General features: G+C 34.7%; 1 protein-coding gene across 2 annotated transcripts in view; it reads left to right on the top strand.

Moving 5' to 3' along the window:
• The window catches only part of LOC106873511 (epithelial cell-transforming sequence 2 oncogene-like), a 146,125-nt gene that overhangs the window by 45,739 nt on the left and 86,446 nt on the right, over positions 1–13,940 (top strand). For both annotated transcript variants that reach the window (XM_089363759.1, XM_089363758.1), the window contains one exon: positions 8,541–8,641. In XM_089363759.1, the coding sequence (XP_089219885.1) occupies positions 8,541–8,641 (101 nt within the window). The remainder of the gene's footprint in view (positions 1–8,540; positions 8,642–13,940) is intronic.

Here is a 13,940-nt window from a genome sequence, read left to right as displayed (position 1 = left end):
CGTCGTTTTCATTTTTGTGGAATCCTTCGTAGGTGTGTAGGATACCGTACATATATCGGCATTTATGATAAGTGTTTCATGTAAAATTAACAGATAGTAGAGTTTACGTTTTAAAACTCATACACACAACCAATCTCTAACTTTCATTTACAAATACACACATCAAATAACCATAAACAATACTCTTAAAGAAGCAAATTAACAAGCACGTTTTCATTATCAAATTGCGCCTTTCCTTTGCCCTTGAGTCTTGTTTACGGTGATACTACATGTATAAGTGATACTATGGATATGATACTTTACTATTAAGCTCTAAATTTTCAGTTCTAATGCATATTAGCCGTTTATTGCTTATTACCATTAATTTTTTCAGACAAACAAAGAAGGAAATGTGGAAGCACTAGATTCGTAACGATTTAGTGATACGCTTGAATTCTGGCGTTCATTTTGAAAGAAATTTGCTGTATGTTCTCATATTCTCAAATGTAAATGTTGGTCTCTATGTCTTAATCATCATGTAGTGCGTAATCAATGAGGTATTTGATATTCCTTCGAAATATTCTTGATTTAGAGAATAACGCACGCGTAGATTGTATCACCTGGATTATGTCCCTATCCACTATCCAGAAGAAGCCATAAAAATAACAGTTAAACACTCTAGAACGTAATTAGTACTACCACCATCAAGAAATTATTCGCATCACATTACAGGACATATTGGTTCGGAATTTTTCCACAAGGCCAGCAAATTCGAGGAGGGGTTAAGTCAGGTACATCGTCCCCAGTGCTCACCTGGTACTTATTTTATCGACTCCTAAAGGAAGAAAGGTACAGTTGACCTCGGCAAAATTTGAACTTAGGACGTTAAGACGGGTGAAGTGACCCAAATAATTTTGCCCAGCGTATTAACAATTCTGCCAGCTCGCCGCCGCCTTACACTCCATGACATATTATCAATGTCAAATAATATACTGTCACAGATGGCCCAAGACACCAAGTAAACTCCCTTATCTCACAATTTTCAAAATTCAGCAAAGACCCTACAGAAAAGGACAGGAATCTAAAATCACATATACGTAATTGTAACTTAGCCCATAATTTTGCCTCTTTTAACCTGACACCAAAATAAAACAAATAAGTCTAAGAACTCAAAAGGGGTATAGGACATACAAAATTACAAATATATGCCAAGAAAACCGATGGCTTGAAGGAAACAAACCTAAGGCCTGCTATATTCACAAATCTCTAAAACTATTCTCACTAACAATTTCAAATTTCCATAACCTGGAAGTTGGGAAAAATTATAGCAATTCTAGTAAACGAAGCATAATCACACAGACTTGTCAGGCGTCCATACACATTCTCAAAAATTCCAGAAACACTAAACTTTGACGTCAATAATCCACACATACAAAGCATCAACGACATTCGCAATATATAAAAGATATAGTAAGTAAAGCAGCAGATTGCAAGTGCATAGTCAATGCAATGAAAAGTAATAGAATTGGAGAGTAATACATTTGGGAAACAGAAAGAAACGAAATACTTATGGAGAAGCAATAGAATAGATCTCTCATGAAGTATGCTAGCTATATTTGGGCATCCAGTCCCCAACAACTTATCATATGTTACAAAACCTTACGTTATGCATCACAAGTTTTATACAAAAGTGGCCACAGACTAAACAAAAACACACAATAAAAAATAGACATATGACGAGTGCAGTTTATCGTTGAAGCACGATTTAATTTATATCGTCCCTGGCACTACCCGAAAAATCTATATCCAAAACCAAGTCAAAACAACATTGTGAAACTCTTTCTCCCCAACATGAACATAAATAAATTGCGCATTGAGATATACACCCACTCAGTGACTATGTGAGAGAAAGAGAGGGGGAGAGAGAGAGAGCGAGAGAGAGACGAGCGAGAGAGAGAGAGAGGAAGAGAGAGAGAAGAGCGAGAGAGAGAAGAGCGAGAGAGAGAGAGAGGAAGAGAGAGAGATCGAACGATGGAGAGTGAGTGTGAGAGAGAAAGAGGGAGAGAGAGAAACATTGATGCAACACCAATACTCCCACGGACCTTTAAACACGGTGTTGGGGTAACTACCATTGACAATAAGTGTTAAGAAACAGTTATTGTCGAGCCCTAAAGTATATGGTCATAAAGAAATAGACACTATAATGCAGTGAGTGCAATATTTCCAGATCTCCACACTGTACCGTATGCCATTCATTTCTGTACGTCAAATTTTGAAGTATGGCTCTCACTTTGGTAGAAATATAATATTACAGGAAAGATAGATATGTTTTGAATCTCATCGATTGGGTGACTACATACACACTAAAGTACTCTTCTATGATGACTCGCTCGGAGCTACACAACTCAGCTACTCTTTTCTGGTTATTTCAGCTGCTGTAACCAGCGCACCTCCCTAGTACAACAGTTGTAGAGCAAGCTAAAAGTGAGGCTTCTTGACAGCAATTCAAACTACAACAAATAAGTAGCTAAATAATTGTGAAATCGTACTTTATATGCTCAGACAACGAGGACTTTGGTTAATGTGGCCCTTATACGAAGAATCTGAAATGTTCGCGATGGCCTTTGCTGGAACGACTCTGGTTAAAGGTCTTCTTAAAGACAAAACAACATGTTAAAAATATTTTCTTTCGATTACACCACACTGCGAAACAGTCCATATGTGTTCAAGTTGAACCCCTGTCACTTCGACGTCCTCAGTTCGATGAGAGCCAGTAAAAGTATGCAAAATAATTAAAAACTCGTATCAGCAATAACAAATTAGTTACAAAAAAAGCAGCCGTAGTAGTTTTAACTAGAATACTAACCTGTTAGAATACGTTAAAAAGTATTACATCATCAATGGACTTTCATATTTTGTGTTGTCTACAATATTGTCGGCGGCCATATTAAGTAGAACTTTGATCTCATTACACAAATTATGGGCCAAACATGTTTAAGTCATAAATCAGTGGAGAGAATACAGTTCAGACTAGTCTACGACAGGAGGATAGGAGTAAAGGAATCAGTGTAGCGATAGTTATTGAGAGAGGAGAAAATAGCGAAATAAACAATGTAAAAAATGAAAAACGGTGAAGTACAAAATCATATGATGGAGAAAAACGAGAATATAGAATGTTCGGAAAAGATGTATGTCTCTGTGTGTTTATGCGCGCGCGTGTGTGTGTGTGTGTGTGTGTGTGTGTGCATGTATGTGTGTGAGTGAGAGAGAAAGAGAGAGAGAAAGAGAGATGACTAGAAAAACATGAGTGAAAACAAAGGAATATTCCTAATGATGGCAAAATATGAGTATAAAATCGAAATGTAGAGAGAAAGTCAAAGATATAGATAGGAAATAACATTGGGACTTAGGTAGAAAGAGGGTGAGAGTGAGAGAGAAAGAGAAGATTGTACTTGTGTGTGTGTGTGTGTGTGTGTGTGTGTGTATGTATGTGTGTGTCTGTGTGTCTGTGTGTATGTGAGCACGTATGTAATATGTACAGAGAAAACGAACAAAGGTTAGTATGATACTGATTAGTGAGAAAGATGAAAGTCAACCCAAAGTGTATGAGAGACAGAGGGAAAGGAAGAAACAAAGAAAGAAGTGGGGAATAGAGAGGGAGAGAGAGGAGAAGAGAGAAAGAGAAGGGATATGATCAGCTATTTGAATAACTGAAACAGAGATAAATAGATTAGAAGAAGTATGAAATAATTGGTAGAAATCATGGGTTATTTAGCTATAAACAAAATGGTAAATAGAGAGAGGAAGACTGAGAAAGAAGAAAAGGTACAAGGAGAAAGTGAGAAACTAACAGAGTGAGAGAGAGAGAGAGAGAGAAAGAGAGATAAAGAGAGAAGGGAGTAGTAATGCTTTATTTTGGAATCGCTCTTGCATTTAGGGAAAGTATTGAAATCATGATAGTTCCTCGTATGCCTATCCTAAAATTTTGGATGGTAGTAATTAATCGGTCGCTTCATGTAGCACCATACTTGTTTTCAAGGTGTCTTTAGAGAAATGTGCAAGATTGCAAATATTCAAGCCAATACACCAGTCTGTGTATACCTTCAAAACATCTGAATTGGACCCTGTAAAATGCAAAATAAAAAAAAACAATAAAAGAAAGAAAAAATGGCAATATTGAGGTGGTTAAACCTTCTACACATCTAGCGTGTTCTAATATGTAGATTTAATTCTTAATTAGCAATATTTCACTTCATATATCTTACGTGACCTGCTACAGTTTCGCATAACACGTATAACAGAAATTTAACACATTTCTCTGAAAAATCTGACACCATAAAATTTATGAAGAAATACTATTCATAAACGATGAAATCCATATATATATATATATATATATATATATATATATATATATGGGAGAATATACAAAAAATAACAACAGACGAGGACAGGTGGTGTAAATAACAAAAGTATATATTAGTATGACGCTCGGGAATACGGAAAGTCTTTGACGTTTCGAGCTACGCTCTTCAACAGAAAGAATACGGAGACAAGGAGAAAAACACGGAGAAAAAAAATTGAATAGTGTTCAGTCAACGGTCATATATATATATATATATATATATACATACATATATCTATATCTATATCTATCTATCTATCTATCTATCTATCTATCTATCTATCTATCTATCTATATCTATATCTATATCTATATATATATATATATATATATATATATATATATATATATATATATATATATATATATATATATATATATATATATCGCATATAGACATCTATTATTGTCCACTTATTGATTTTCACATATTAGCATAATTTTCTTTTCCTAGACTCCAAATATTTTTTCGTTTTGGTTTCTCGTGTTTTCATGTGCATTAGAATTAAAAGTAATAGCAGCAGAAGCAGTAGTGGTAGAATTAGTAGTAGTAGTAGTAGTAGTAGTAGTAGTAGTAGTAGTAGTAGTAGTAGTAGTAGTGGTAGTAGCAGCAGCAGTAGTAGTAGTAGTTGCCCTTGTTGTGGATGGTGGTGTTGGTGGTGTACATGGTTTTGCTTTTTTAATTTACTCTTCGTTATTTTTGAGCTTGGAATAATGTATAACAAGAACAATACCGGGAAATAACCTAGGGTGAGAGAGAGGGGGAGAGAGAGGAGAGATAGGGAGAGAGAAGGAGGGAGAAAGATAGTAAGTAGGAGCGTGTATCTGTATATGTTTTTAAGGGAATGATATATATGCGGATATATCTCTCTCTCTCTCACTCACACACACACACACACACACACACACACACACACACACACACACACACACAGGGTGTGGAAAGAACTTGAAAGACCATGATAAAAAGGAGAAGAGGGAGAGAAAAGGCGGAGAAGAAAACATACAGAAGTAACGTAGAAAGAAACAGAGAGGCGAAGAGGAGAGAAAGAGGGAGGATATGAAGAATGTGCATGCGATTTATTAGATAACCAGTTTCTATGTTATATTTTCTGTATTGCACATGTCAGATCTTCATATGCATTTACTAATTAATTTCTTATCTTAAATGTAATCCGCGACCTGCCGTTACTCTGTTGTTCAGAGGCAAATAGCTGAATCGTCAGATCTTTGAACAACATGATTTGTAGCATTCTAACTTCAAATATACCGGAGTTAACGCTGTCTATCATAAATCTGGATTAATAAATATAGTACCAGTCTAATTCTTAGAACCTGTTCTTTTCTAGATTGTATGTAACTCAAAAGCTCAATCTTATCATATCACGTTATGTTGATTGGTCCTGGGAATAAGTTTAGGGTACGCATGAATGAAATATTCATCTGTTTATTTATCACGGACACTAATTCAGTTTCGTCGAATTGCGAACAAGAGATTGCTGGTCGTTGAAAACGACAGAGAAAACCAAAATATGAAGCTAAGGAGAAAAGGAAACAAATTTTGTATGTGATCCAGGGATGAACCAGCAGCCCATTATATCTGAAATCAGACGCAAGAATCTAATAGGATGCAATGGCACACTAAAATATGTTCATATGGATGTATTCTTATTGAATAAAAACGGATAAGTTGTGGATGGAATACTCATTTTCAGAGATTTGCTTGCTCGGAATTTATCTAACGATAAACCGGAAGCAACAAGGTTTTAATTCTGTTAAGATTTTTCCTCTTATTTTCGGTGATCGTAGTTTTCCCCAATTCTTTTACAAGTTAGAGTTGGTGCATCGATACTTATGATATTTCAAAGTTCACCAAGCTCACCAAGATTTCAAAGCTCACCAAGATTTCAAAGCTCACCAAGATTTCAAAGCTCACCAAGAATTTAGAATATACACAGTTGACGTTCAGGTTAGAAATCAGTATTTGTTCGCAAGGAGACAAAAATTTCATAAAGTTGCTATACTTTCCTTGGGATTAATCATTGCTTAACGGGATTAGTTCAAAATCTTGGGATGAGTCGCCATAAAGAATACGGTGAAGGAAGATATAAGAGTGTAGAGAGTGCCGTATGAGAGAGAGGTAGCTAGCTGAAAGACGAGAGAATTAAGAGAAACTGTGTATGACTTTTGGTGATGAATCAAAATTTGCCATCCAATCAAAGGATTCTCTTTTGATTGCAGTTAAGGTCTTTACACGAGCAGCATCATAGCTGTCATAGCTAGATGGACTATTCTTCAGCGTACGTCTTAAGCAAAATTTTAAAGTTCTTCATTTTAAAGTTCTTCATTTAGAATATACTAAAATTATTCCTGAGGCTGATGCCATCGTCATTAGAGTTGCCGCGAGACAATTAAGCTCATGATGGTTCTGAGGTCAACAACACCTCTAAAAGGATCTATAACTCAATGAAATCAGTTGTCACCGGAAATCACGTGCACACACACATGCATATATATACACACACACTCACACACGCACACATGCACGCACACACACACACACACACACACACACAAACACACACACACACACAAAAACACACACAAACATATATATAATAAAACGAATGTTTTACACCTGGTAGCTGACTAGCCGATTTTGCATGGCGACTGAAGGAAGATAAAATTAAAACCTGGTCCAAAGTAAGGCACACAAAACCATACAATAAAATTTCCAGGAGATGCCGACGCTGCTCCGAGGAATCCCTATCTATTCTGGTCTATTCTGTGGACCAATGAGAAAATTATAAATAGAATTTCTCAAAGACTTTCAAGATACCAACACGTATATAAATATACTTTCGCAGAATGCAGCGGGAATGAATTTGAATAACAGTTAACATAATTTACTTTAAGGTATGGATGAATGAAGTTTAGCTTCAACCTCTTCATCCTTATAAACACCAAGTACCTAGTTAACTCGCTTTGTGATCGTGAGTGCACTAGACCACACGTGTGCGTATTCTTACATTTTGGTGGATGCTTGTACGAGCGAGTGTACACGCACCACACAGGTTACGCGTGGGCGTTTATAGAGCCATATTTGTATTTTTATTACTTTTCTCGCTGTATTGCGTGTTCGTTTCTTTTTGCATCAGTGATTTTATTGTTGATCTTCAATATAAACGAAGATATTTCCTTTGTTTTGCTGCTTCTCTTTCTACGAAATGAGATGATACATAGTGGAACTACTATTTTAATGAGTTGTATCTATTTATCACCTGATAAGACACATCAGTACCTTCGGATACTCCTAAACCAGTTGCTAAGTGTCCCACAACTGTGATTAAAACTAAAAATTCTCGTATATTCCATCTTCCGTCTTTCATTTAGCATATATATATATATATATATATATATATATATATATATATATATATATATATATATATATATATATATATATATATATATATATATATATATATATATATATATATATATATATATATATATATATATATATATATATATATATATATATATATATATATATATATATATGCGTGTCTGTGTTTGTGTTGTTAGCACTCTAACAACACAAGGAGTGATACAGTGATTTACGCCTCCTTCATAATATTACAATCTAGACTTTTTGTATTTCGGGCTGAGTTGGGGTGGGAGTCATTATGACACATTGTTTTAAGATTATCTTCTGGAAGTTTCTCATGAATAACTCAATATATTATAGATAGTGAAGGCTAAGAGCGTCGTGTTTACAATTATGAGGTAGTGAGTTCGATCCCCGGACCAGGCTGTGAGTTGTGTTCTTGAGGAAGGCACTTTATTTCCCTTTGCTCCAGTTCGCTCAGCTGTAAAAATGAGTTGCGGTGTCACTGGTGCCAAGCTGTATCGGCCTTTGCCTTTCCCTTGGATAACATGGGTGGCGTGGAGTAGGGAGGCTGCTATGTTTCGGTGACTGCTAGTCTTCAATAAACAACCTTGCTCGGACTTTTGCCTCGGCTGGTAACTTTCGAGGTGCAATTTCATGGTCGTTCATGAACGAAAAGGGCTTTTACCCCTATTGTCTCTATACTCCTTGAGCTCTATGCATATATACATATTTGTTGTGTTGTGTATGATTTATATTTTACAGGTGAAATCATATTTGACGTAATGGGACAATTTCCAACAGAAATGTGTCGGGTGACCGATGTTTTGTCTGAAGCCTTAATTTCAACAAGAAACTCTAAAAATGTAAGTAATTTTCAATGTCATGACGTATGTGCTTAGAGCTGTTGACCAAGAAACCATTGTTTCCGCCAACAAAAGCCGTATGAATCTTTGTGTGTGTGAGTGGGGAGTGGTAAAGAAGGAAAACAAAAAAAAGAAGTGGAAGAAAAAGGTGACGACAAGAAGGAAGAAGAATGGGAGTAAGTGAGAGAAAGAGAGAATATGTGATTGTAGCGCATATTCTATCAATAGTGTCGTGTTATAGCTATCACGGAGACGGTGATGTATCCGAGTTTTCCAGTTCTTCTCAAGGCAAATCAGCAAGCGTATGCTACGTATGTCGGGGCAGTTATGCAGCCGTTGACATTTGCCTTCTTAGTTTAAAAACAACGTTTATTTTCTAATACAAAGAAAGTAACATCTCTACACTGACGTATGGCATATGCATGTATGTATATATGTACAAGCAAACACACACATATATAGAGAGAGACAGAGAAAGAGGAGGATTAATAACAGATTAATAATTCATGAGGAATACGTCTTAAGCTCCCTATAAATAAAAGTGCAGCAGGCTAAGGAAGGATTGTTGTGATCGGTATTGTACTCCAGATAATCTGAGATCAAAGTCCATCACCAGTCAAATTTGTAAGTCTATAGTTCCATCACCAATCTAAGACGCTACATTCTTTACTGAGTGATAACGTAAAATAGACAGAAATAGTGGCTTATAAATACTTTATGTATTTATTAAAGCTTACAGCTGTTTCGGATATGGATTTCGGTGTGTTTGTAGTTCCCTATATTTCCAGAGGTTAAATCGATTGATAGATAAAATTGAACTTCGTACATGTTATAGCTCGATTTTTAATTCGATATGTAGGACTTGCTTGGACAAGATATTGTTGGGAAAAATTAAGTCTCTATAAAGGAAAATTAGTACTAATGCATCACCCTTTTAAACTCATGCTGCGAATTTAGGACAAACTGACTAGAAGGAGACATACATATCTGGTGAGTCCCGGGATCATTGAGGGGGGGGGGATATTAATACGAAATCCCACCAAATCATTTCCTTCTTGGCTGCCATAAATCGTCAGTGCTTTTATAGAATGAAAATTCGGATTGTATTCGTGTTGATCTTATAAGTTTGATAACAGCAGCACGGTTTTCGTGATGAAATAATTGTAAATGTAATGTATTCTTTGTGCCTGAAAATAAGGTGATGAAAGTGTTATTAATATTTAAATATCGGTTGTGCAGCTTTTGAATATTAATCGTGCATTTTATTTTCACGGCGCTTCTCATTATCTCTATCCTCGATTCTTCGCCATGATGATCATAAACAAAAACAAACAAAAAAGTGGATAATCACCATCATATCATCATCAATATCATCATTATCATCATCATCATCTTCATCATGATCATCATCTCATCATCATCATCATCATCATCATCATCATCATCATCATCATTGTCGTCGACGTCGTCGTCGTCGCCATCATCATCATCATTTCCTCCACCAACCTCATCCTCCTCATCATCAACACCATTAATCTTTATCAGAACTATCATCTTAATTGATCTCAGCTTTTCCCATCATCAGTAAATTCATCAGTTTTACTATGCTGATATAGTCATTAAAAGTATAGTACTCTTCATCGTCATCAATCAATACAACTATCAACTTTCTCATCTTCGTCGTCATTTCCAATATGTTTTTATCATCATCATCATCATCATCATCATCATCATCATCATCATCATCATCATCATCATCATCATCATCATCATCATCATCATCATCACATCGGGCAAACTACATAGCAGCAGTTCTTCCAATTCTTAACGTTCTGATTTCTAATTCCGCCAAAGTCGACAGTGCTGTTCATCATTTGAAGGTCGACAAAATATGTACAAATTGAGGGCTCGGTGTATTCGACCAAATCTCTCTGTGTAATTGCTGGTCTTGTACCAAAATTAGAAACCATAAACATCATCATCAATATCATCATCATCATCATCATCATCATCATCATCATCATCATAGTCCTCTTCGTCGTCGTTGTTGTCGTTGTCATCATTATCTCATCATGACTTTTATACTGATGATGATGATGGTGGTTATAAAACTATGCCTATATTTATGAATACACAATCACGTTCTTCCCTGCACGAGATACAAAAGCACACTCATGTTCACGCGCGCGCGCTAAAAGCGCACATTAGTACATATATACAAACAAATATCCACCCGTCCCCTTTGACAATGAGCATTCAGTTGTCAGATCCCTTGAGATAAATACCTTCTCGTTGGAATTAGCTTGTAAGTTGTTAAGTATTTCTCAAAACCGTTGACATTTAACATAATCCTGAGGCAGGATCTGACATTCAAATTGCATGCATAGTTTATCACCGGTTTAGCCTCGTTTATCACTGGCGTTTCGTCCCACAAGTCACAGTAAATATACGAATGTGTGATAAATGGATCATCTCCAAGTACTTGGTAAATGGAACAAATTATTAGACTCAGTGATACAAATATCGTGGCTTAGAGCAGCGAAACTCCTACCGTTACGTATTTCTTTGATAATCTCCTGTAGGAAACACACCCATATACCTCGTACTTACCTTCGTACTTTTTCTGCTCACTAATCTTCGCATTTTTTCTCTTCACATGTACCTAAATCTGTATAAATGTACGCAGCCTCTCATTACATATGTAAATACAAGCGATAGTCAAAAGATTGCGGATAGATGAGAGGTTTGTATGTGGTCGCCGAGACATTATTTTGCGATAGAAGCAGAAATTTCATCTGATTACAGATTTGTGTTATCACAGTCCATTACGCAATGAACGTAACATGCTTGGGATCTGAATGTACAGTGTCATTTCGCATCAGTGTTGAATGAATAAAAGACAAATGATGATCCATGTACAATCTATCTGACGAATTTCAAAAGAGTTTCTGTTCGAATATTTCCCTCTCAAAGTTTGGGCAGACGCGATGTTGCATAAAAATTTGGTGGGGGAGAATGCACGCTCTGGGTTCGAACCCGCGACCTCGTAATTGTGAGAACGTGGGTGAACACACCCTTTCCAATTCTAAGTCAATTGTCTAAGATTAACTTAGAGTTATCAATTTCCAACATTATAAGTCGATTCAATAATTTCAGCATGACCGATTATGATAATATGAAAGAAAGTGTCTGAAAATTTATTATTTTTATTTAATGGTTCCGAGTTAAATCCCCACTACGTGACACTCTTAGTGACAGTCTTCTAATACGAATGTATGTATGTACGTATGTATGTGTGTATGTATGTATGTATGTATGTATCATGTTGAACCGTTAATCCCTACACATTTTTTTTCTTTCTCCGTTATTTTACATTTTCTCTGTTTATTCTCCACTCTCTATCCATTCTTTCCGAGTGTTAAGCTAATATACTTATCTGTTGTTCCTTCACAGGTCTTCGTCCTTTATATCTATATCTCTATCTATCTATCTATCTATCTATCTATCTATCTATCTATCTATCTATCTATCTATCTATCTATCTATATATATATATATATCTATATATATATATATATATCTATCTATCTATATATATATATATATATATATATATATATATATATATATATATATATATATATATATATATACATACACTCTGAATTAATTTGGGTCAGTAGAGTCAAATATCACTTTCAACCTGTTCTTCAGATGTTCACAATGTTTAATTCTTATTTGCCTTCACTGATGAAAATGTTTTTTAATTTTTTTTTTTTTTTTGTATAATGTAACAGTTATATTCATCAATAAAATGCACGTCTGAAACAACTGTAGTAAACCATAATACATCTGATGTCATTTGTTTATACAAACAAACACACATTTACACATATTTACACATATACATAAATACAAGAATAGAAAGATCGATAGAGGCATGGATATATATATATATATATATATATATATATATATCTACAGGGAGAGAGAGAAGGAGTACCTGTTTCTGTCTGACTTTATAATTGTGTTTTTTTCTTCAGCACCGCTTGACAGCCGGTACCGGTTTATTTAAGACGCCGTGAATTAGCGGATCAGTATAAAGGATTCATAGAATAAGTACGAGGCCTTAAAAATAAGTACTGTGGTCGGTTCGTTCGACTAAAATCCATCAAGGTGGCACCACATTTTTGCTTCAGTGCAATGATTGAAAGAAATAAAAGATATTGCAATTATCGAACCCGCTAGTACGGAATGGAAGTTTAAGTACGATGTAATTGAAATTCACATATGATAGAGATTCTAACGGATATTCCAATACATTAATCTAGTCATGTAATGTTTTAGTAAAGTATGTTACAGACACACAGTGCCTTTTACTACGATTTTTCCCATAAATAAAAATGATGAGACTTTTTGTCTGAATGTGAAAAAAATTTATAACCTAGAGTGATACTGAGATTTAGCTTATCAACTTCCGTGGGAATGGAGCTCCAGTCTAATCTCACAAGAATTTTCATGATTGAAGCTTGAGGAGTTATGGTAAACAAACTATGACCTATTTAATTCACACTAGTTCTATGTTAACCTCGTATACATATATACATATATACATACATACATACATACATATATACATATATATATATACATATATATATATATATATATATATATATATATATATATATATATATATATATATATATATATATATATATATATATAAATATATATATATGTATATATATATATATATATATACATACATACATACATATATATATATATATATATAAATATATATATATGTATATATATATATATATACATACATACATACATATATATATATATATATATATATATATATATATACATATATATATTGTTGTACTTGGGGATGGTCATATTGCCAGTTTAGCCAATAAAAACACACGCACTGTATATTTGGTGTTAATTTTTTTTTTTTTTTCAGCTTTATATTACATTAATCTTAATCTTAATCTTATTTCGGCCAGAGTTCTTTCGTCACACTTCTGTGACCTCATCAGTGGTCCTTTGTTTCCTTCTTTCTTATGTGTATCTCACCTTGCTAACTATCAGCCATTTTGTATTAACAAAATGGCTGATAGTTAGCAAGGTGAGATACACATAAGAAAGAAGGAAACAAAGGACCACTGATGAGGTCACAGAAGTGTGACGAAAGAACTCTGGCCGAAATAAGATTAAGATTAAGATTAATGTAATATAAAGCTGAAAAAAAAAAAAAAATTAACACCAAATATACAGTGCGTGT

Source organism: Octopus bimaculoides, chromosome 15, assembly GCF_046866305.1.
Source record: "Octopus bimaculoides isolate indiv1 chromosome 15, ASM4686630v1, whole genome shotgun sequence".
Classification (NCBI taxonomy): domain Eukaryota; kingdom Metazoa; phylum Mollusca; class Cephalopoda; order Octopoda; family Octopodidae; genus Octopus; species Octopus bimaculoides.
The sequence above is the reverse complement of the archived record's forward strand: the minus strand, read 5'-3'. Positions and strand labels throughout refer to the sequence as shown.